The sequence below is a fragment of the Acinonyx jubatus genome, chromosome A3, assembly GCF_027475565.1.
Source record: "Acinonyx jubatus isolate Ajub_Pintada_27869175 chromosome A3, VMU_Ajub_asm_v1.0, whole genome shotgun sequence".
Taxonomy (NCBI): domain Eukaryota; kingdom Metazoa; phylum Chordata; class Mammalia; order Carnivora; family Felidae; genus Acinonyx; species Acinonyx jubatus.
The window spans coordinates 23,780,207-23,804,021 of record NC_069388.1 but is presented as its reverse complement, the minus strand read 5'-3'; the positions used below and the strand labels follow the sequence as shown (position 1 = coordinate 23,804,021).

Genomic DNA, 23,815 nt, shown 5'->3' with positions numbered 1-23,815 from the left:
TACTAGTAAAATTAACTAGGTATAGCTTGAGAAAAGACATTAGCATTATTTTATGATAGTGAAACCCAGGGTGACAGAGTGGAAAGAGGGCTGGGCTAAGCATGGCAGGGTAAGTGTGCCTCAAATTCTAGTAGTAACCTTCCCTTGTATGACTGGCAGGATATAATCTCTCTGGACCTAAGATTTCTAAACTATAAAATGAGAAGATGGATCACTAAGCTAAAGCTGAACAGAATCTTGAGCTCCTTCCAGGTTTAAGAAAACTCAAGGACTATTTACCAAGAAATTTAATTATTATTCTACATGCTTTCACTTTAACCAATGAATATCTCTATTTGAATGTTTTAAATAGCTTTGTAATGGGGGTGGGACGGGTGGGCAAAATGGGTGAAGGGGAGTGGGAGGTACAGGTTTCCAGTTATGGAATGAATAAGTCATGGAGATGAAAGGTACACCATAAGGAATATAGTCAATGGTATTGTAATAGAGTTTTATGGTGACAGATGGCTACTACACTTGTGGTAAACATGGCAGAGCATAGAGAGTTGTCAAATCACTGTGCTGTACACCTGAAACTAATATCACATTGTGTGTCAACTATACTTCAATTAAATAAATAAACAGCTCTGTAAAATAAGAATCCTAGACTTCTTCTGGATTCTGCCTCATAAACACAAGCATATCTTCAGCTTGTGCCAAATACAAATCTTCCAGATTTGTTGTCTAGGTGCAAGACCCTTCCTTCTCAAAGATGGCTAGTAATAACACCCTCAATACTTTACCAAGAGACTCTTTTGCATGAGTTTTTTAACTTAATATTTTGAAATCATTTCATACTTACAGACCATGAGTTATTTCCTTTTTTTTTTTTTCCTTTTTATTTTTAAGTAATCTCTATACCCAACGCAGGGCTCAACCTCACAACCTCGAGATCATGAGTTGCACACTCTACCAAGTGAGCCAGCCAGGTTCCCCCATGAGTTATTTCTTAAATAGAAAATGTGTGTAGAGAAGTCCCTCATAATTTCTAATCTATAATTTGAATACTTTCAATGGATGCATTTATTCAACTATCCTTTAGCAACCGCTTACTATGTACCAGGTAAGGTAGGTATTTTCTTGCTCCCAAAGTTACTATAGAAGAAACAAAAATTCTGTATAATGAGAAATTTAAAGAACATTTTTATGAATGCCTAAATCTGGATATTATACTTATAGTACTTAAAATTAAGTTGGCCTGTTAACCACACAGACCTAAATGTTTCAGGATAATTTATTAGGCACTTAAAAAGTCTCTGAATAAACAGTTAAATGTGAACTGTCAAAAAACATTTGCCTTGGCATAACTAAAGATCCAATCCCATCCTCCCCATACCTCGTGAATCTGTTATAAAACTTTTACATGCTTCCTGTTTCTAAGTCCAGGGCTCCCATGGGAAAATTTATGCAAACCTCCAGTCAAATCATAGAAATTTATGAGACTGACACACTATCTACTGCATAAATGAGGCACCTCAAATCATAAAAACTTAGTATCCTGAAAGGATCCACAAAATGCCTGTCAAAGAGACTGGCATTTCAATACTGTAGCAACAACTGGTTTGCTCCTAGTAGGCATAATAGACAACTTAAGAGATTAGGGAATATTAACATTAATTTTTAAACTTCAATTCTGACAGTGTAATATAAGAATCAAAAGATAAATCTGTGAAATATGAAATTTGAGATTCCTAGAACTCATTCTAACACAAATATAGTTAAGTTAATTGAGCACAATATAAACCAACAAAATAAGTCAGAGGCTCAAAGAGATTCTCCCCATATTGTTAGATGCCATGATAGGTGGATAATGTAAAATTTAGAGAAAAACTACTTTCTATATCATGTTCTAACAATGAATACCACTGTGTCCTTTTAGGCCTAATAAAGCTGTAGGCAAAAAATAACACAGGTTTAGAGTACTAGTCTTTTAATCCATGCTCTAAAATACAAATGACATTGAAAAGTTGATCAAATCCTACAATATAGGAACTACTAAAAAATTCTCTAAAAATTACTTGATGAGAATCTTAGCGTATGAACTAGAGAGCCCTTGGCAATCATCTAGTCCAATATCCTGATGGAAAAATTGAGGCCTGAGTGAATAATTTGAAGCTTCTTAGTCAGAAGTAGGAAAGGCTTTCATTTCATATGTGACACTTCCTTACAAAAAAGTTCATTGTAAAAGCACTAGAAAAGTATGTTGTAATAATAATAACGAATGTAGTCTTGCCATAAGACGGAAGACGACTTTAAAGAACCATGGCTTTTTTTTCCTCTATTAAGTTTCCAATAGAATTAAATCAGAAGATCTGGGCTCTAAGTTACAAAAGTCCTTAAGCAATCAATCTAAGAGTCTACCAGTGTTGGGCCACTGGGGTGGCTCAGTCAGTTAAGCATCCGACTTCGGCTCAGGTCATGATCTCTCAGTTTCTGTGTTTGAGCCCCACGTCGGGCTCTGTGCTGACAGCCTGGAGCTTGCTTTGGATTCTGTGTCTCACCCTCTCTCTGCCCCTCCCATGTTCATGCCGTCTCTCTCTCTCAATAATAAATAAACGTTAAATTTTTTTTTTTTTTTTTTTTTTTTTTTTAAAGAGTCTACCAGTGTTTCTTCTCGTCTATGGTCTTAAATTCATAATGAGAGTGTTGCGTGTTGTCAAACTTTTTTCTTTCTTTTCTTCGTTTTTTTGTTTGTTTTATGCTCTGCAAATTGTCACTTTATTTTTTTTAATGTTTGTTTATTTTTGAGAGAGAGAGAGAGTCAGAGTGCAAGTGGGGGAGAGGTAGAGGCGGGAGGGAGAGATAGAATCTGAAGCAAGCTGGCTCTGAGCTATCAGCACAGAGCCTGATGCAGGGCTCAAACCCACTAATTTTGAGATCATGTCCTGAGCCAAAGCCAGATGCTTAACCAACTGAGCCACCCAGGCACCCCTCAAATTGTTACTTTTATTTATTTATTTATTATTATGTTCATTTATTTTGAGAGAAAGACACACACACACACACACACACACACACACACACACACACAGTGCATGCGGGGAAGAGGCAGAGAGAGAGGGAGACAGAGTATCCAAAGCAGGCTCCAGGATCTGAGCTGTCAGCACAGAGCCCAACACGGGGCTCGAACCCACGAGTGTGAGATCATGACCTGAGTCGAAGCCAGACGCTCAACCGACCAAGCCCCCCAGGTGCCCCAAACTATCACATTTAAAATCAAACACTGAAATCCTAAGATCAGCTTTTAAATTCTGTAGTTACCATTTCCTCATTACTGATGACCCAGATACAATCACTTAGCAAACCTATAGACAGAACTGTAGGTGAATACACTATTAACTAATATTTTCAATCACAGGTATAGCATTCAAAGTAGCCACATTGGGCTCTGTGCTGACAGCATGGAGCCTGCTTGGGATTCTCTCCCTCTCCTTCTCTCTTCCTCCCCCACTTGTGCTCTCTCTCTCTCTCTAAATAAATAAACTTAAAAAAATTTTTTTTAATTAAAAAACATATAGAAATAAAATAAAAGTTCATTAGTGGGGTAGTGATGAGCAAGACATGAATCCAGGAGTAATTAAAGAAAAAGTCTGACAGACATGAACAGGTAAAAATTAAAATAGTCTATGTGTCAAAAGAAACCACAAAGTCAAAAGCCAACAGATAGACTGGGATAATTGTACCATGTGACAAAAAAGGGTTAATATTCTAAATACATAAAAGTGCCAACAAGTTGATTAAAAAGTAAAAAATTAACAACCCAAGAGAAAAATAAGTAAAGAATTGGTAAAGGGAATCTGTAGAATATGGAATACAAATGTCCAATGAATGTATACAATGTACTAATGGTCAGAGAAATGAAAATAAAAATAAGAAAACTCTTTTCACCCAGCTGACTGGCAAAGACTAAAAAGATACCTAATATCCAGTGCCAGTGAGAATAAGAAATGCAACAACCTTTATGGAAAATAACCTGGCAGTTCATAATACTGAAATAAGCTTATCTTTTAGCCCATGTTTGGGATTTATCCTACAGAAGTAAAAGCTCCATTTCTTAAAGATGTATGCATAAGGATGTTCACAGTTTGTGATGGGGAAAATAAAATCAGAAACAACCTGATGACACTTCAGAAACCTGCATAAATGAAATATTATGTAGCTAGAAAAAAGTGAATTTGATATCTGTTTAATTACATAGAATTAAATGTATATCCTAAAAAGTAAAAAAATAAACAATTTGTAGAATAATATGTATGGCATCGCGATAATCTTACTAAGAGAGAAAATGCCATGTTGGGCATTTAAAAAGTTGTGGTTTGAAAGGAAAATCCGATTTGAGTATAATTCATAACAGGAAGGAATTAAGAAAAATATCTGTAATAGGAAAAGGAATAACAATTTAAAATTGATAAAAATGGGTGTATAAAAAAGACCACCAAATGAAACACAGAATAAGAAATAAATTCTGGGCTTTTTGGGTGGGTATGGAAAAACAAATGTAAATCCAACTTTTATAAATTTGAGATTTACCTCCATTTCAAAAAAAAAAGAAAAGAAATTTTTGATTCAAGAGTTTATGTTTTTTAGATTTGTCTGCTTGGAATGTTTTTTTTTTTTAAAAAGGAAACATGACTCATCACAAAATCTTGTCAAACAAATGCCCCCTATTATATATTTGAAATCTGTATCTTTTTTTTTGGTTATATTGGATTTCAGCTATATTTTGAAACTTGAAATTTATCTATCATAACAATGCATTATTTGTTATACTGAATACGATTTTTAAATACACAGTACAAACTTAAAAGGATAATACCAAATCTACATGGAACAAATGGTCAAATGGTAAAGAAAACTAACTCAAAGAAGTTAAAAAAAATACCCATCATTGATAAAAGTAAAAAATATATTCGCTAGTCACAGAAGAAAAAGGGCAATTTCATAATCGAGAGATATGGAAGTCACAACCTTAAACCTCTGATCAAAGTTATCATCAACAATGGGACAGCTAGACATTTGTGTAGCTTGTAATATGATGCCTTGTGAGGAATATTTAGGTATTTTTGCCAAAATGTTCAGCTCAGATCTGGTCTTTAAACCTTACAGTTTAGGGAAATATAAGGAATAAATGTCACAAAGAAAACAATCAGATAAATCCAGAATGTGGAGCATTAAACAAAACTGCTCTGGTGTCAACAAATCAATGCCACGAACAAAACAAAACAAAAAAAACAAAAGGTGAGGAAGCAGACAAGGAATGGCAACTATTCCAGATTTGTAAAATACTACATCTACATAAATAGATGCAAATGTAGTACATGGTCCTTTGAACAAGTCAGCTATAAAAAGTCGTTTTGGAGACAAGGAGGGAAACAAATACAGACTTAATGTTAGATAACATTAAGGAATTATTGATAATTTGTTAGGTGTGATAAAGGTACTGTATGCGAAGAATGTATTTGTAAGAGATGCATGCTAAAATGTTTAAAGGCATAGTTTGATGATGTCTTTATTTTTAAAAGTTTAACATAATAAGTATACCATTGAGCATATGGCTACATGTTGAACATAGGTGGTAGGAATAAGGATGTTTATTCTACTAATTCAGGGGTTTTATCTTCATGTTTGAAATTTTTCATAAGAAAACATTTAAAGTATCTTAAAACCCAACAAACTGTGAGGTACCTCTATTATACTAGAAGAAAAAATTTATAAAATCCAACAACAACTAATGGCTAGTATCAATATAAACTGGTAGTTATTCTAAAGAATAAGCTGACAAAATGGCTAAAAAGTGATGATCCTTAGACCAAACTGAATCATTTTAGAGAACACATTCTAAAATAAAATTGGGGGAAAAAGTTTTATAGTAAGATGTTATAGAAATATAAATGAGAATTACAAACCAAAAATAAAAACAAACTGGAACTCACCCAAATAAACAGAGAGTATTTAAATTTTGGTTATTATGTATCCATTAAAAATAACTATATAGACATGTGAAAAGTACCTCAATATATTGCCAAATAAAAAGACTATTAAAAACTATAAGAATTATGGGGCGCCTGGGTGGCTCAGTAGGTTGAGTGTCTGACTTCAACTCGGGTCATGATCTCGCAGTCTGTGGGTTCAAGCTCCATGTCAGGCTCTGTGCTGACAGCTCAGAGCCTGGGGCCTGCTTTGGATTCTGTGTCTCCCTCTCTCTCTGCCCCTCCCCACTCATTCTCTCTCCCTCTCTCCCCCTCTCTCTCTCTCAAAAATAAATAAACATTAAAAAAATGTTTTTAAAAACTGTAAGAATTAAATTTACAAAGACTGCATATATGCTAATGAGCACAAAGTTATGTGTTTGTAATATTTAAACACAATTTTTAAAACTTCATGGGGACATAGGCTCTTACGAGATTATATGAACAATGCAAATACACAATCAGGAAGAACTACCTAGAGACAAATAAGGAAAAGCACCTGAGCTCTACTGTTGACCACAGCTTGAATGCATTCACAATATGAATAAAGTCCTACTGTGGGCAAAAGTCACCAAAACTATCATTAAAAGGACACAGAAAAAAAGTGTATCATTGTCTTGGACAGTACATAATTTTACTCAATTCTTTCCATTAGTCAGATGTTTAAAAAAGAGGGAAAACCAAAGAGAGTTTTGAGAAAAATCAAAAGATAAAAAAAAAAAAGGACAGAAAAGAGGTGATTTTGAAGAAAAGTTTGAAAGAAAATAGTGACATGATTACTAATACTGAAATCCATGGTCAGGCTTCTGAACAGAGATCCTAAAAAGCTGATGTATCTCAGTGCCCACAGATGGCTGAGCAAGAGGCTAATAAAACCCTCAAAGTTTGTTGTGGTGTTTCTGTTATTGCTGTTTTTTTACAAAAGAGGAATTTCCTGACTGATCTGGGCAAATGAGGAAGGCTGGGTGTGTTAAATCATCGACCATCTGTTTTTCTTCAGGGTGTCTACTTATCCATGATCACTTGATCACAAAATCTCCCTAAAGCTTGAATTACCTATCCAAAGCTTGAATCAGTTACCCACCATTTCAAAATTCTGCAGTTCCATCCTGTTCCCACACACTACCCACTCAACATCTGAATGTCCTTCCTAGATCTGGCAGCTAGGGCTCAACCAACTACTCTGGCTTCATCTCCCCATAGCTCCTCAACACACCAGCAAAACAGACTTCTCACTATTTCATTTTCTAAATATTCCTTATGCTTTCCTATGTCCATCATGCACTTGGTTCTTCTCTCCTTAACTCACTGCAATCTTACCCTTCTATTTATTTAATAAATTTTAATTTAATACCTCTGTATCATCTCTGTATCATGCCACCTGTTACGGGTTGAACTGTGTCCCACAAAAAGATACATTAAAGTTCTAACCCCCAGTATCCCAGAATGTAGATTTGGAAATAGGGTCACTGCAGATGTAACTAGTATACATGAGGTCATATTGGAGTAGGGTGTAGGCCCTTAATCCAATATGACTGGTGTCTTTATAAGAGAGAAATTTGGACACAGAGAGATACACAGGGAGAACACCATGTGGCAACAAAGGCAGAGACTGAAGTGATGTAGCTGCAAATCAAGAAATACTAAGAATTGATGCAAGCCAGAAAAAGGCAAGGAAAGATTCTACTGTAAGCCTCAGAGAGAACATGTCCCTGCTGACACCTTGAATTCAGGTTCTAGAATAAAGAATTTTAAGAGAATAAATTGTTGTTGTTTTAAGTCACCCAGTTTGTGGTAGTCTGTTACAGCAGCCCTAGAAAATTAATATACCACCTTTTCCATGAAGTCTTCCCTGATTCTCCAAGTGGTAGTGGTGCTCTCTCCTGAATTTCCATAGCAGTTATAGTCTCGTTTAAAACATTTATGCTCCCCCCACCTTTTTATTTATGTTCATATCACATTCTCAGATGAATTAGTTTCCTGGAAGGCAGAAACTAATTACTCATTAACTGGATATACTTCTCAACACTGGTAGGCAGTCAACATATACTATCATAATCACATTTTCTTCCACACTTAATTGTTCTGATCATGATGCTTCTGAATGAGTCATCTCCACATGCACTGAACAGTTGAACACAATCTAAAAGAACTCAGTCGAAGGCTCATTTTCTTTTATGAAGCATTACTAGATTTGAATTTATACCAGTTATATCATTATAATTCATACTGATATGTGCTTACGTGTATATGCATATACTGCTGTTAAGTTAATATCTACAATGGGAAAGAATACTTATTTAACAAATCCATTATTTAGGTCTATTGATCTGTCTCTTATTATGTCTAGTCAGATGTTGGTTTACCTAAAACTCTTCTCCCCTGTACCAGCAATTGGTGGTTAACCACAACATCTTTGATTTCTCCAAGTGTTTGAACTTTTTAAGTCTGTATTTTATAGAAGGGACACAGCCTTACTTTCATATAATATTTAAATTTACGGCAAGGGACTTAACCTAATGAACAATTTCCCTCTGTAAAATCCAAAATAAGAATCTGATTCACAAATTTGCAACTATTTCTTCCTGTGAGAAACTGCTGCTGTCTGGTCTTTAGAAAATATACATAAATGGTACTATGGAACTAATATTCAACAGGTTCAATATTGGTAAAGGTAAGAGTTAGCGGGAACTTTTGTTGCCTCTTTGTATGTGTTGGGGAGGCGGTGGTTGTAGCTAGTCAATGGTAAATACAAACCTAAATATTTAAAGTATGAATGCCCTCTGAATTTGGTGATCATTAATATTATTAGCTGACAAAGATCTTTCCCCCCAGCTTTATTGAGACATAATCAACATACAGCATTGTGTTAGTTTAAAATGTACAATGAGGGGCGCCTGGCTGGCTCAGTCGGTCAAGCAGCCTACTTCAGCTCAGGTCATGATCTCACAGCTTGTGAGTTTGAGTCCCAAGTCGGGCTCTGTTCTGACAGCTCACAGCCTGAAGCCTGCTTCAGATTCTGTCTCCGTCTCTCTGCCCCACCCCTGCTCATCCTCTCTCCTTCCCCGCCCCTCTCAAAATATAAACATTAAAAAATAAATAAATAAAATGTACAATGAGATGGATACACATATATACTGCAAAATGATTACCACAATAAGGTTAGTTAATACATCCATCACCTCACACACTTTTTTTTTTTTTTTTTTGGTGTGTGGCAAAAACATTTAAGATCTAATCTACTCTTTCTGCAACTTTCAAGTATATAATACATTATTGTTAACTATAGTCACCATGATGTACTCTAGGTCCTCAGAATTTACTCATCTTACAGCTGGAAGTCTCTATGCTTTGACCAACATATTCCCATTTCCCCTACCCCATCCCTTGGCAACCACCATTCTCTCTGTTTCTATAAGTTTAGCTTTTTAACTGATATAGTTAATATTAACTGAGCATTAATATTCTATCTGACACAGAATATAATCATTCACAAGTTAAAGAAGATGTGGTTCCAGGCTTTTGCTTTATAGGGTTTATACATAAAATATAGCTTATCACCAAATTCTAGAGCTGCATTACTCTGTCCAACAAAGTCATAGTCCCTTTATATACACACCTACCTATACCTCTGGTCATTTATTAATTAACTCAGCAAATGCTTATTGAGTTCCTAGACAGCCACCTCAAGTCCTTTTTAGAATAAGGTGAGGTAGGGAAAGATTACATTTTTAAAAATAAATCTGTGAGACAACACAATAGGTAGGCAGTGGAGCTGAAGGAAGGGGAGGACAGACACAGGGCCAGATATGAAGAAGCACTGAATCTAGTGAGGAGGTGGAGAGTAAACTGGCTGTCAGTATTTCTCCTTTCTCCCCATGCTGTTCCCCTACTTCACTACCAGGCTTACTTTCCTACTGTGCAAGTTTCATTATGTCACCATATAGCTAAAAACTTTTGATGACTCCCTATTACTTAGTTAATCAAGTCCAAACTTCCCAGCCAGAAACTGAAAAGGATTCAAAGCCTTCCCTGATTAAGCTGTATATATACTATACAGGGACTAACACAGGACTGGGAATTAGCCTCAAATTCTTTCTCCATCAATTGTTAGTTCTTTTCCTCAGTTTATTTTTAAAAAGCCATAAAAAATAATGCCTATCTCACAGAGTTGTTGTGAGGATTAAAAGAAATACTACTTATTAAATGCTTGGCAAGTTATCTGGCAAACAGTATGCAAGCAAAAAATGTGACCTACTACTGCTATTATTATTGCTATTGTTGTTCAATCTCCATTTCCAGACTGAACTCCAACAACAGCCCTGTAACAATCCTGTTCTCCAGCCAAACTGGACTCTTTACTAACTCCTAAACACACATCTCCACACTCATGCTTTCATTCAGCCTGGAAAATCGGTCTCGTCTCCAAGTATTAGGATCCTAACCATTCTTGGGGCACCTGGGTGGCTCAGTTGGTTGAGTGCCAGACTTTGGCTCAGGTCACAATCTCATGGTTCAGTTTATGGGTTTCAGCCCCATGTCAGGCTTTGCACTCACAGCAAGGAGCCTGCTTCGGATTCTCTGTCTCGGTCTTTCTCTTTCTCCGCCCCTCCTCTGCTTGTGCACGCGCATACTCTCTCTCTCAAAAATAAACAAACATTGAAAATAAAAAATAAAAAAAACCCAAAAAGATCCTTACTATTCTTGGCAGCTCCACTCAAAGGCTACCTCTTTCAGGTACCATTCTTTGCTATCCCAGCTTCGTAACACATTACCTATACTCCACAGGACACTTTGACTAGAATTATCTTTGTATCTTGCAGAGTTCTAGCCTAATATACAGGGTAGGGCTCAATAAATGTTTGGCAAATGAATAAATTCCTGTTTTTCCTCTCTTTCATCCAACCACTCTCTTGGAAAACAGCTCCACATCACAATTAAAAAGATCTCTTCTGCAATGTTTCATAAAGCTGGCCAGCTAGTTTGCTACCACAAATGTGGTAATTTCTAATATACCCGGTGCACAATAGATGCATAAATATTCAGCAATTTGAAATTAATTTCACCTCATCTTTTAATTTCACTTATCATTTTATTCATTTTGATCAAAAATGACTCATCCTTATAAACAGACTTTGGTTTTTACCTGCCCACAAACTCATCTGTCAATTTCTGGCCACCCCAACCCTCATTCCAACATATCATTTTTTGGTTTAGGAGAGAGAATACTTAAAACCTCAGTGAAGTAAGAACCAGAAAATCAAATGCCTACAGGGCAATAAAAGTAAATGAGCAAAGCAAGAAAGCAGTGAGGACCACAGAGCACAAGGAAACATACATCACACCTAAAAGCTTTAGCTTTCACTGTGTTGCTATGAGAGAATAGGAGTTTGTGTTAACAGATCTTTCAAAATTTCAAGGAAAGTCACAAAGTCAGAAATCTGTGTAAATTTTAGCCAAACAAAACATGTCTGTCTGCAGGTCAAATCCAACCACAGGCTGCTGGTTTGCATCCTCTGTTACAGAAGTTCTCTGCAAAAGAAGTGATGGGCTGAGAGGAGCTCCTTCCCAGCAGATAGTCTGAGGCAGCAGCTAAAACTAAGCAGCAACTGGAAGCATTTCCTGTTGAGATTCAGCCTACCTCTCAACCATTCTGTCTTGACCTGAAAACCAAGTTAAGACAGACAACTCAGTTGAGTACATTAAACCCCTACTCTGTGCCAGGTGCTAGACATCATAAATGAACAAGAATGCTAAGTAACAGCTAACATTATTGAGGATTTTCTAGGTGCCATACTGTTCCACATGTTACATGAACTAACTCACTTAATCTTCACAATCCTATGAGATAAATACTATTATCCTTATTTTACTTTATTTTACTTATTTTTTTAAACATTTTTTTAAATCTTTATTTATTTTTGAGAGAGAGAGACAGAGTGCAAGCGGGGGAGGAACAGAGATAGAGGGAGACACAGAATCCAAAGCAGGCTCCAGGCTCCGAGCTGTCAGCACAGAGCCCAATGCAAGGCTCAAACTCACGAACCGTGAGATCATGACCCGAGCTGAAATCGGCCACTTAACCAACTGAGCCACCCAGGTGCCCCTATTATCCTTATTTTAAAAGCTGAGAAAACGTCGGGTGTCTGGCTGGCTCAGTAGGTACAGCATGAGACTCGGATCTTGCACTGATGAGTTCAAGTCCCACGTTGGGCTAAATAAATAAATAAATAAATAAATAAATAAATAAATAAAAGCTGAGGAAACGGAGGCACAAAGAGGTTACCCAACTTGTCCAACGTCACACAATTAGCAAGCAGCACAGTTGGAATTAGGACCTCAGACAGACTCCACCAAAAGAGCACACAATTTGAAAACAAAGTGCCCTTCAATAAATGGTGGGGTGGGGGACACCTCAGTCAGTAAAGCATCTGACTTTGGCTCACACCATGACTTCACAGTTCGTGAGTTTCAGCCCCATGTTGGGCTCTGTGCTGACAGTTCAGAGCCTAGAGCCTACTCTGGATTCTGTGTCTGCCCCTTCTCACTCACACTCCGTGTCTCTCTCTCTCTCAAAATAAACATTAAAAAAGTTTTTTTTTAAATATGGTGCTGGGGCTGCCTGGGTGGCTCAGTTGGTTAAGTGTCCAACTTTGGCTCAGGTCATGACCTCACAGCTCATAAGTTCGAGCCCTGTGTCGTTGGGCTCTGTGGTGACAGCTCAGAGCCTGGAACCTGCTTGGAATTCTGCGTCTCTGGCTCTCTAGACCCCTCTCCCACTCGTGCTCTCTTTGTCTCAAAAATAAATTAAAACATTAAAAACACTGTTGTTTTTTTTTTTTAATTGATGCTGGGATAATTGGTTATACATAGGAAAACAAAAAAAATGAAACTGGACCCTACCTCACATCACACACAAGAGTCAATTCCAGATAGATTAGAAATCTAAACATCAAAGGAAAAACAGTGAAGATTCAAGAAGATAATATAAAGAATAATTTCAAAATCTTGCAGGAAGATTGATTAATTTGACTTTATTAAAATTCAGAACCTCTTTTAACAAAAGAGAGAGAGATTTATGGGGCATCTGAGTGGCTCAGTCGGTTAAGCATCTGACTTCAGCTCAGGTCATGATCTCGCTGTTTGAGCCCCATGTTGGGCTCTGTGCTGACAGCTCAGAGCCTAGAACCTGTTTCAGATTCCCTCTCTCTCTCTCTCTCTCTCTCTCTCTCTCTCTCTCTCTCTCTGCCTCTCCCCTGCTCACACTCTCTCTCTCAACAGCAAACATTAAAAAAAAAATTTTAAAGATGAGCAACTGGGAAATGATCTCTATGATACACGTAACCAACAAAGGATTACTAATCAGAAAATATAAAGAAATCTTTCTAAAAAGACAACCCAATGAGAATATGCCAAAACAAGCATGGTCTGAGTTGTGAAAACCTGTTACTACCACATTTGCCACACAGCAGACCCCAGAACAGACCTTGGCATCACTGACTGATATAAAATATTCAGGGGTCTATGTCATACTGCAGATATACAGAGCATGGGTGACCCAGCCGGAAGGACAAAGTCAAAATGGTTATTCTCCATTATATAAGAACTAGAAATGACAAACCAGAAGTTGAACATCCAATCTTCAGACACTGATCAGAGATTGGCAAGCATCTTTGGTAAAGAGACAGACAATAAATATTTTCAGCTTTGAAAACTATATATTCTCTGTAAAACTACTCAACTCTGCCTTTGGTAGAGTGAAAGCAGCCAAAGACAATATGTAAATGAGTAACTCTACCAGATTTGACACTGACCATAGTTTGCTGACCCCTGATGTAGACAGTTGTGGTTTTCCTACACTCTAGGAATACTTTCCCTGCTTCTTATGTCTGCTGACACTTACCTTTGATTTCTTTAAACAAAAACTGTACCACACTTGCCAGCTTTGCAATGGTTTCCAGAAGTCTGTTATTCTATCCCCAAAAATCATCTCCCTTATTACCTGTGACAATTCTCACTTCATTTTCCTTTCATCCCTTTTTTAACTTGACAGCCACCATCCCAATCTAAAATATTCCTTCTCTCTTACCATGTGCAATATTATCAACACCTAAAAATTCTAACTTTGCTCAAAGCTGACTGCCTCTGCCTTAACTAGGCCCTCATTACTTCTCTCCAGTCCACTCTCCATCCACTTATCTCCTAAAAATTAATCCTAATCATACATTCTCCTCCTTGGAAATGTTGAATGCCTCCCTATCAGCTAAAGATTCAGTCCTTTAATAAAGTCTTTTACAAGCAGGACAACCAAACATTTCCATCTCATCTTTAACCACTTGATCCACACACATACTGTGCTTCAGCCACATTCAATTGTATTCCCTGAAAGTGCATGCCTTACATAGAAAGCTCTTCTCTCCAACTCTCCATCTGGCAAACTCCTCCACCTTTCAGGACACATCTCAAGTATCTCCCTCCACAAAACCTTCCCTGATTCTTAGAACCGAAATGTGCCCACCTCTTGTGTTTTTACAACTTTTGATACTCCTTTGGCATTCACCATCCTGAAATAGCATTGTTTGTATGTTCATTTCTCTCACGAGACTGAATATCTGAAATGAAAAGATCCTGCTTTAAAGACCTTTCAATCCTCAGAGCCTGGCATAATAACGCTTGACGTGTCTTAGTGCACAGTAATTGTCTGCTGAATGGAAGACATGCTTGGTGGTAGGGGAAGGGTTTCTTAACCTGGAGTTCATAGATGGGATTCACAGGTAGAATTCAGAGGGGTCTGTGAACTTGGATAGGGAGAAAAAGAAAAATTACTTCCTTATTTTCACTAACTTCTAATTGAAAGTTACAATTTTCTTCAAAAATGAATTGTAGGCAACACACTACTCTAGTATTAGCAGTATCTGTCACTCTGTCACAGTTATCACAGATACCTTTACATCATATTACAATTGTTGCTGATATCTTAAAGTATTATTTATGCTCATCGTGTTTAAAATTTGTAATTATCAGACCTGTCACTAGATCTGATTTCTTAATGTATTGATAAAGTATATCCATACTATTTTATAATTTGTATATTTTGGTATTTCAATATAATGGCTTTCTCTATAATCCAGTGTATTTTGTTTAATGCAATTAAAACTATTATTTTGAGAGGGGTTATGATTATTCTGAGTAGCTTCCCTAGATGCCCACTAGTTAGGTCTTCATGCATTAGAAAGACTCAGAATAAATTAATCTTGATACTGTATGTATGTATTGTGTATACTCATTGAACATAGAAAATCTTACCACTATAAACATCTTCATAACCTTTTTGATTTTATGGGAGCCCTGGGTCTACTATCTCATGATAGATGTGCATGAAATTTGCATGACAGAACTCTTCCATAACCCATATGAACTTTGAATTCCTCTCTATCTTGATCAAAGTTTAATTGAAGTTTGATCATGATACAGATCTTGGGTGTACATGATTGTTCACTGTTATCTTTTTAGGCTTTCTATGTCCCTCTCCTATAACAAACACCTAGAACAGAAGGAGCATCTCTTAAAACTCCAAGTTCAAAGTCAAAAGGGTCCTGAAGATAACTTCTTTGCACAAATGGAGGTGGGCTAGAAATTATCAAATAGCTGGTTACCTATCCTTCTTTGTATCCCCTTTCAGTCTTTGTACTGACAAACTATCAAAACAAAACCCATTAACAGTTCTTTGATACATGCTGCTGAGCTTGCCTTAACACTTTTCTCACAGCTAACAAATTCCTTTAAGCCAGTCTGTTGAATAAGGAGGCAGCAGACCTCCTCTTCCAGGAACCTGTAAGATCTGGAGGAGTCAACTTTACCTTTCTAGGTCTCAGCTAAAATCATTACATGACCCGAAATTGTTACATGATCTCTAAGACCCTTGTAGTTTCTACACACCGATTTTTCTTCACCATTCTTACTGGCCTCAAGGCCTTTCTGATGACCTCCCCAGGTGACCCTGCTCTTAAAACAGTGGGCTGTCCTCTTCCTGGGAAGACACCTTGGGTCACCACCCACAAACAGCCTGGTCCCTCCTTTTAAAGACACAAACTCCATTAAGTTGATGGAGGCTCTTTCTTCTTGCCAACCAGCTCCACGCTGGGCACCCCATTTGCTGACCAGCTCCTGCACCCAAACCTCAGTCTCTCTTTTCCCTCTTCCTCATAAAAGTCTTCCTATTTTCTGTTGCTCTCCCCAATTGGGAGTAGAATATGCTAGGAGAACATATGTCCTCAGTCTCTTGGGAGTCATACGGACTTGCAATTCGCACCCGCGACTCTGAGAACTGTCCCAGTCTGATAGTCGCACCGGCCTCCAAAGGGCCCCCATTTCTAATATTCCTAATCAACACTCCACCCCCGCCCTCCACAAAGAACTGTCCCTGCTGTGACAGCCTGAGCTCGGACCCCACGCCCCTCTGGGTCCTACCGGTCCTGGGGTCCTGAACACGAATAGCCTAACCCAACTCCAGTCCTGGCCTCCAGCTCCACGGACCCCGATCCAGTTCCGTTTGGACTCAGTGTCTCTTCTCCTCGACCCCAGCCACGACCCCACGTTCGGCTCCCGCCAGTTCCTCGGGCCTGGAGCGCCACCCTGTGCAGACCCCGGCCGGCCCTGCACTCCCTCAGCGCCCCAGACCCCGCGTCTCGCACCCTCCCCAACCCCGGCCGGCCCCCGCTCCCTCCAGCACCCCCGCCCGCAGGCCCGGGGCCCGCTCCCCAACATGGCGACGGGGACACGAGCGCCGCGGGCGGGGCGGCTCCGGGCCGGGCCCGCACAGGAGCCGTCTTCCACTGCCGGCCGGCGCCATTTTCCCGCGCCGGGCCCGGGCGGCGGCTCCTTCCCGCGGAGCCAGCGGGGCCGGGACCCCAGACGCCCGGCGGGCCCACCCCTTACGGGCCCGCGTCGCCGTCACCTCACCTGAGCGCGGCCCCAGCCCTCCCGGGCGGGCCTCGGAGCACCGGCCCGGGCCGTGCGTGCCCGCCGCCCTCCGTCTGTCCGTCCGTCCGTCCTCGCGTGCGTCCGTCTGTCCGGCCGTCGGCGCCCGGCCGCCCGCAGCCCGACCCGGCAAGGGCCTCAGGGAGCCGGCGGGGAGGGGGATGGGCCGGACCGGGCCGGGGAGGGAGGGGGAGGGAGGGAGAGAGGGTGGGAGCGCGGGAGGGGGCGGGGCGGGCGGGGGCGGGCCCTGATCACGTGGCCAAACGTCCCCGAGAGCGCGAGGCGGAGCGCGCGCCCGCTCACTTGGGTGCAGAGCTTAGTGCATGGGTTGGGTGATTCTCTGTCTCCTGGCGCTGTAATAGCGTCAGTGGCTTTTGCCTCCACTTTGGAGTCAGTGTACAGCCCTATAGGAGCCCTCTGGCCCTAGTGCCCTTGGGCAAGTCAACTTTCCAAGCCTCAGTTTACATATCTGAAATATGGGGATAATAATAGTGCTTGCAAAGAGGAAATGAGAGAAGACATGAAAAGCACTTGGCACAGTGCCTGACACATAGTGTTTAATAACATTAACGGTGATAAAGATAATCTTTAGCCTTAATTATTAATTTGCCTGTAAGCCCCTCTCTACTTTTTTCCCATCACCATCATCCTTGCAAGCTCATTAGGTGCAAGGGAATGTGGCTCCTCCCTCTCCCCAAATGTAGAGAGGCCTCCCAGCACTGGACTCGATGTCTGTCATAAAGGCCTGGATTCAGATCTGTTTTTCACACTTGATAGTTATGTAACTTTCTTTGCCTGTAACCTCAACTTCCTCATCTGTAAAATGGGAGTTAAAGAGTCTGTTGTGAACATCACAGAAGATAGAAGATGATCCAGTGGATTGTAAATTGATTGCATATTGGTCAGACATACTGGTTTCATCTAAGAATAGGAGTCAGGAGTACTTTCATTCCATTGAGCACACACTGTATGCTTGGATTGGTGCAGTAGTCATCTAAGGCCTTTTCACATCCTCCCTGGTTCACCTTCAATAAACCACTCTCCTGTCAGAGTAATGTTTCTAAGTCAAATTTTATCATGTCTCTCCCCTATTTAAAACTATTTGAGGGGCACTTGGGTGGCTCAGTGGGTTGAGTGTCTGACTTCAGCTTGGGTCATGATCTCATGGTTTGTGGGTTCAAGCCCTGCATCTGGCTCACTGCTGTCGGTGCAGAGCCTGCTTTGGATCCTCTGTCCCCCTCTCTCTCTGACCCTAACCTGCTTGTGCTCTCTCTCTCTCTCAAAAATAAATATTTTTTTAAGAAATTAAAAAACAAACAACTATTTGATGGCCCACATTGCTCTTAAGCTAAAGGCCAAATAGGTGTCTTCACTGTGGCCTGCCTTTGCCCCATCTCCAGACTTATCTTAGGGCGTTCTTATTCTCTCTCTGGGCTGTAATTACAGTGATCTTCTTCATACATTGTACTTCCTTCCTACTCAGGACCCTTGAACATGCTGATCCCTCTGCCTGAAATGCTCTAGTTGCTTAGATAATTCATGACTCTTCAGCTCCCATCTCAAACATCAGAACCTCAAGGACTCCTTCCCTGACCACTCCCCAGACAGATTCTCTTATTTGTCCTCAATAAGGATGCACTAGGTTATATATTCCTTGTCTTCACCACTAGACTGTAGACTCCATAAGGAGGGGACTTTATCCATCTTGTTTACCTTAGCATATAGCACAGTGCTAAGCACAGAGGAGGTGCTTAATAAATATCTGTTGTGTTTGTGAATACTGAATACGGCGCTAGGTGTGGGGACCAAGAAGACAAAGAAAAATAAAGAGAACCACAGATGGCCACAAGGAGGCACCTCAGGTCATTGAGCCTATGAAATTAACAGCAGAAGGTCTTATAAGATCCTGGGGAAAATTTTTTTTTTAAAGCTTTTTCTTCTAACTTTTACAAAGTGAGGTATAATTTACATACAGCAAAATGCAAACATCTTAAGTATAATAAATGTTTACCTGAATTCTCATGTTACCACCACCCAGATCAAGTTACAGAACTATCAACCCAGAAAGTTCCCTTTTGTCTCCTCCTCTATGTCCCCTCCCAGTCAATACTTGCTCTTCCAGAGACACCACTATTTTGACATCTAGCAACTTAGAGCCACTTTGACAGTTCTTAAACTTCATACAAACATATATGCATATATTCTTTTATGTTAGCCTAGAAATCTGACACAGCCAAAGAGTGACTCCTTGTATAATACAATTCATTAATTACTTGATTAATGAATTAATCTGAAAGAAACTAGTAAAAGTTCCCACCAGAAGCCAGCCCAGAGGCTGAGATGACATCATCCACAAACCTCCAAGTCTTAGAACAATTTCTAGAGGTAAGAAAGTTCTGAAAGATTCTAGAAACTCAACAACAACATCAACAAAAATCCAATTTAAAAATGTGCAGAGATGCCTGGGTGGCTCAGTTGATTAAATGTCTGACTCTTGATTTGGGTCAGGTCATGATCTTGAGGTTTGTGGGTTCAAGCCCTATATGGGGTCCATGCACTCAGTGTGGAGCCTGCTTGGGATTCCCTCTCTCTGCCCCTCCCCTGTTTGCATGCCCTATCTGTCTCTGTCTCTGTCTCCCTCTCTCAAATTAAACAAACAAACAAACAAACAAACTTAAAAAATTAAGAAAGAAAGTAGAATTGCCCAGGGCTAGCAGAAAAGGGAAATGGAGAGTTACTGTTTAATGGGTACAGAGTTTCAGTTGGGGAAGATGAAAGAGTTCTGGAGATGGATGATGGTGATGGTTGCACAACAATGAATGTACCTAATGCCACAGAGCTGTACACTTAAAAATAATTAAAATGGTGAAAATCGTTATGTATTTTACCACAATCAAAAAAAAAATTCCAGAATCTGAGCCACTATCCTCATTTTTACCTTGTTTTCCATGTCCTTAAACTGAAGGTTCTAAGTTTTCCTGAGGTTAGCAAGTATTCAGGGAGGTAGGATCCAGAGACCCACTTGGGCACCTACCTATCCTGCAGGTGAAAATAGAAGCATGGGCAACATAAGTATTTGTTGCCCACAGGTAGTTAGCAAAGGGACAGAAACAGGCCATGAACTGGCACTAAGTATAGCACAGTGATCACAAGTTTGGGCTCTGAAACCAAAATACCCAATATTTGTTACTACAAAATCAGCTGGCATTTATTAGCTATGTGACCTTGGGAAAATTCAACCTTCTTGTTATACAGATGAGGAAACTGGGACCAAAAGGAGTAAAATGTCTTTTCCAACAGGGTCCACAGTATTTTCTCCTTTGTTTCTTAAGCCTTACATGGCATTTTTATTTTGTTTTGTGTCCCTAATAGACCATAAGCTCCTCAAAGAAGGTATTTTTGTAATATCACAACTTGTAATATAAATTAACTTTTTTGTACTTCAGTTGCCTCATCTGTAAGATGCAGATAATAAGGGCACCTTATAGATGAGGAGTCGATGATTAAATGAATTAGTAGATATAAAATGTTTTGAAGACTACCTAGGACTTATGATAGCTTCAACAAGTTCCAGATTCAGAGGCCTCTGGAGAGGATGCAAGACTGTTTCACAGAATGTTTTGAGCAAGAAAAGCAATCCTATGACATCCAGGATTGTTCTAGATTCAGACTTGGGTAAAGCAAGAGCAAATCAATGGTTCTTTGATATGAACAGATTGATTAGCATTTATTGAACTTTTGCTTTCACATTTTAGTCCAAGTGGCTTAAGCTTTCACAGTGAATACTTCAACCATGTCTTTAAGAACAATATCAAACAGGAATAAAAAGAACAAAACCACCTAGAGAATGTCAACATTCTACTGTCTGCGGGGTTCGTCACAACAGTGCCAAACAACGTTACCACATTCAGTTGAGCAAGTTGTGTCTTGCAAGAGGACATCACATCTAAGTGGGTGTTGGCCACTGGTTAACACTGTAATTTATAACTTTATTGTGATAATTTACCAGTAGATGGCAGTAAAGTGCCTTGTTACTACAAAATCAGCTCAACAATTTCAGACAACCAGAAATAAAGGTCCCTTGAAGAGGAGTCACTTCTACTTTGCATAAAGGCTTGATATGGGCAAGCAATGGCTTGCTATTAGGAAAAAAACATTGAAAATAGAAATAGAGTGATAACTACAAAATTGAAAAAAATCAAAGAGTATCAAGAAGTGACCAAAAAGAGAGAACTATTCTTAGGACTTAAAAACCTATTTTTAAAAGTATTCTGAAATTATTAGAGTATAACATAAAAACATAAAAATACACAAGTCATAAGTGTAAATCCTGATGCATTTTCACAAAATGAACAACACTTGTCTACCCAACACCTAAACCAACAAGTAGAACATTACCAGCTCCACAAAAGCTCCCTTTCTAATCATTACCCATGCCTCTGAGTGTAAACAGTAAACCAATACCTAATTCCACAGATGAGGCACGCCAGGTGTTAAACTTTATATAAATGAAATCATATAGAGTGTACTCTTTTGAGTCTGGTTTCTTATGTTTAATTTTATGTTTTTGAGATTCATCTATATTATTGCCTGTAGTTGGGGTTTGTCCTTTTCATTGCTGTCCCTTTCATTTTATTATTTGAGTATATCATAATTTATCCATTCTACTGGTGGTGAAATTCTACTTCAGGTCAATTTTTTTAAGTACTACTCTGAATATTCTTATACATCTTTGGATGAACATGTGTACAATTTTTTGCTGGATATATACCTAGGACTAGGATTGCTGGGTCATAGAATTTACATGTTCAGCCCTAGTGTATATTGCCAAATCATGTTTTTTAAAAACTGTTTTATTGAGATATAATTCACATAGCAAACAATCCGCTCATTTAAAGCATACAATTCAATGCTTTTTAGTATAGTCACAGATGCAACCATCACCACATTCAATTTTTAGAATATTTATATCACCTCAGAAAGAAAATCTGTACCATTTAGATATTGTCCTCTTCCGAAGGCCCCATTCCCCTATCCTTAAGCAACCCCTAATTTGCCTTCCATCTCTATAGATTTGCCTATTCTGGATATTTCATATAAATATTGGTCACAATATGTGACCTTTTGTGTTTGGCTTCTTTTACTCAGCATGTTTTCAAGGTTCATTCATGTTGTAGCATGTATCAGATTTCATTCCTTTTTATGGCTGAATAATATTCCATCATATGAATATACCACATTTGTCTTACCTATTCATCCATTGCTGGACATTTGGGTTGTTTTCACCTTTTGCCTTTTGTGAATAATGCTGCTATGAACATTCATGCACAAATTTTTGTTTGAACACCTGTTTTCAATTCTTTGGGGCATATATCTGGGAGTGGAATTGCTGGGTCATATGGTAATTCTAATTATTAAAGAAATGCCACACTGTTTTCCACAGCAGCTGCACCTTTACATTCTCACTAGTAAAATATGAAGGTTCCAATTTCTCCATATCCTCACCAACACTTACTTCCTTTTTAAAAAATGATTTTAAAAACATTATAATTATAGCCAACCTAGTGAGCATGAAGTGGTATTTCATTGTGGTTTTGATCTGAATTTCCCTAGTGACTTATATTGAACATCTTATCATGAACTTATTGGCCATTTGAATATCTTCCTTAGAGAAATGTCTGGTCAAGTTCTTTGCCCAACTTTTCACTGGGTTGTTGAACTGGAAGTGTGCTTTATATATTCTGGGGACTAGACCTTTATCAGATCTATGATTGCAAATATTTCTCTCATTTTGGGGGTTGTCTTTTCACTCTCTTGGTACTATCCTTTGATGCTGAAAAGTTCTTAATTTTGATGCATTTAAATGTATCTATTTTTTTCTTTTGTTGCTTGTGCTTTTGGTGTCATATCTAAGAATCATGGCCAAATCCAAGTCATCAGGATTTACTCCTATGTTTCTAAGACTTGTCTGTTTTTTGCTTTTATATTTAGGTCTTTGATCCATTGTGAGTTACTATTTGTATGTGACATGGGGTAAAGGTCAAACTTCATTCTTTTGCATGTGAATATTCAATTGCACTAGCACTCTTTGTTGAAGGTTATTCTTTGTCCATTGAACGATCTTGGCACACTTGTCAAAAATTCAGTTGATCATAGGGCCACCTGGGTGGCTCAGTCAGTTGAGCATCCAATTCTTTTTTTTTCTAATTTTTTAAAATGTTTTTATTTATTTTTGAGACAGAGAGAGACAGAGCATGAGCAGGGCAGGGGCAGAGAGAGAGGGAGACACAGAATCCAAAGCAGGCTCCAGGCTCCGAGCTGTCAGCACAGAGCCCGATGCGGGGCTCAAACTCACAGACCATGCGATCATGACCTGAGCCGAAGTCGGAAGCTCAACCGACTGAGACACCCAGGTGCCCCGAGCATCCAACTCTTGATTTCAGCTCAGGTCATATCCCAGGGTCTTGGGATCAAGCCCCGCATCAGGCTCTACACTGAGCATGGGCCCTATTTAAGATTCTATCTTTCCCTCTGTCCCCTTCCCTGCTCATTCTCTCTTTCTCCAAAAACAAAAAAATAAAAATTAAAAGAATCAATTGATCATAGATATATAGGTTTATTTCTAGACTTTCAATTCTATTCCAATTATGTCCAGCCTCATGTCAGTACCACACTGTTTTGATTACTGTTAACTTTGTAGTATGTTTTTTTCACTTAAAAAAAAAAAACATTTATTTATTTGTTTATTTTTGAGTAGGCTCTAGGCCCATTATGGGGCTCAAACTCATGACCTTGAGATCAAGAGTCACATGCTCTACTGACTGAGC

At 39.0% G+C, this 23,815-nt stretch overlaps 2 protein-coding genes across 9 annotated transcripts in view; one reads left to right on the top strand and one right to left on the bottom strand.

The window, feature by feature from the left end:
• NCOA6 (nuclear receptor coactivator 6) overlaps positions 1-17,198 on the bottom strand; it is a 107,020-nt gene extending 89,822 nt beyond the window's left edge. For 7 of the 8 annotated variants that reach the window (XM_053200042.1, XM_027069911.2, XM_027069913.2 and 4 more), the window contains exon 1: positions 16,971-17,197. The gene's annotated coding sequence lies outside the window, so the exon portion shown is untranslated. Of the gene's footprint in view, positions 1-16,970 lie in introns of all 8 variants that reach the window. The other variant, XM_027069918.2, reaches the window with a different exon arrangement.
• On the top strand, positions 102-22,997 carry LOC113602417 (proline-rich protein HaeIII subfamily 1-like). The gene is made up of 4 exons (XM_027069278.2): positions 102-109; positions 15,522-15,633; positions 16,506-17,117; positions 22,980-22,997. Exons 1-4 carry the CDS (start codon positions 102-104, stop codon positions 22,995-22,997), a joined length of 750 nt encoding a protein of 249 aa, XP_026925079.2.
• The last annotated feature ends 818 nt before the right edge of the window (positions 22,998-23,815 follow it).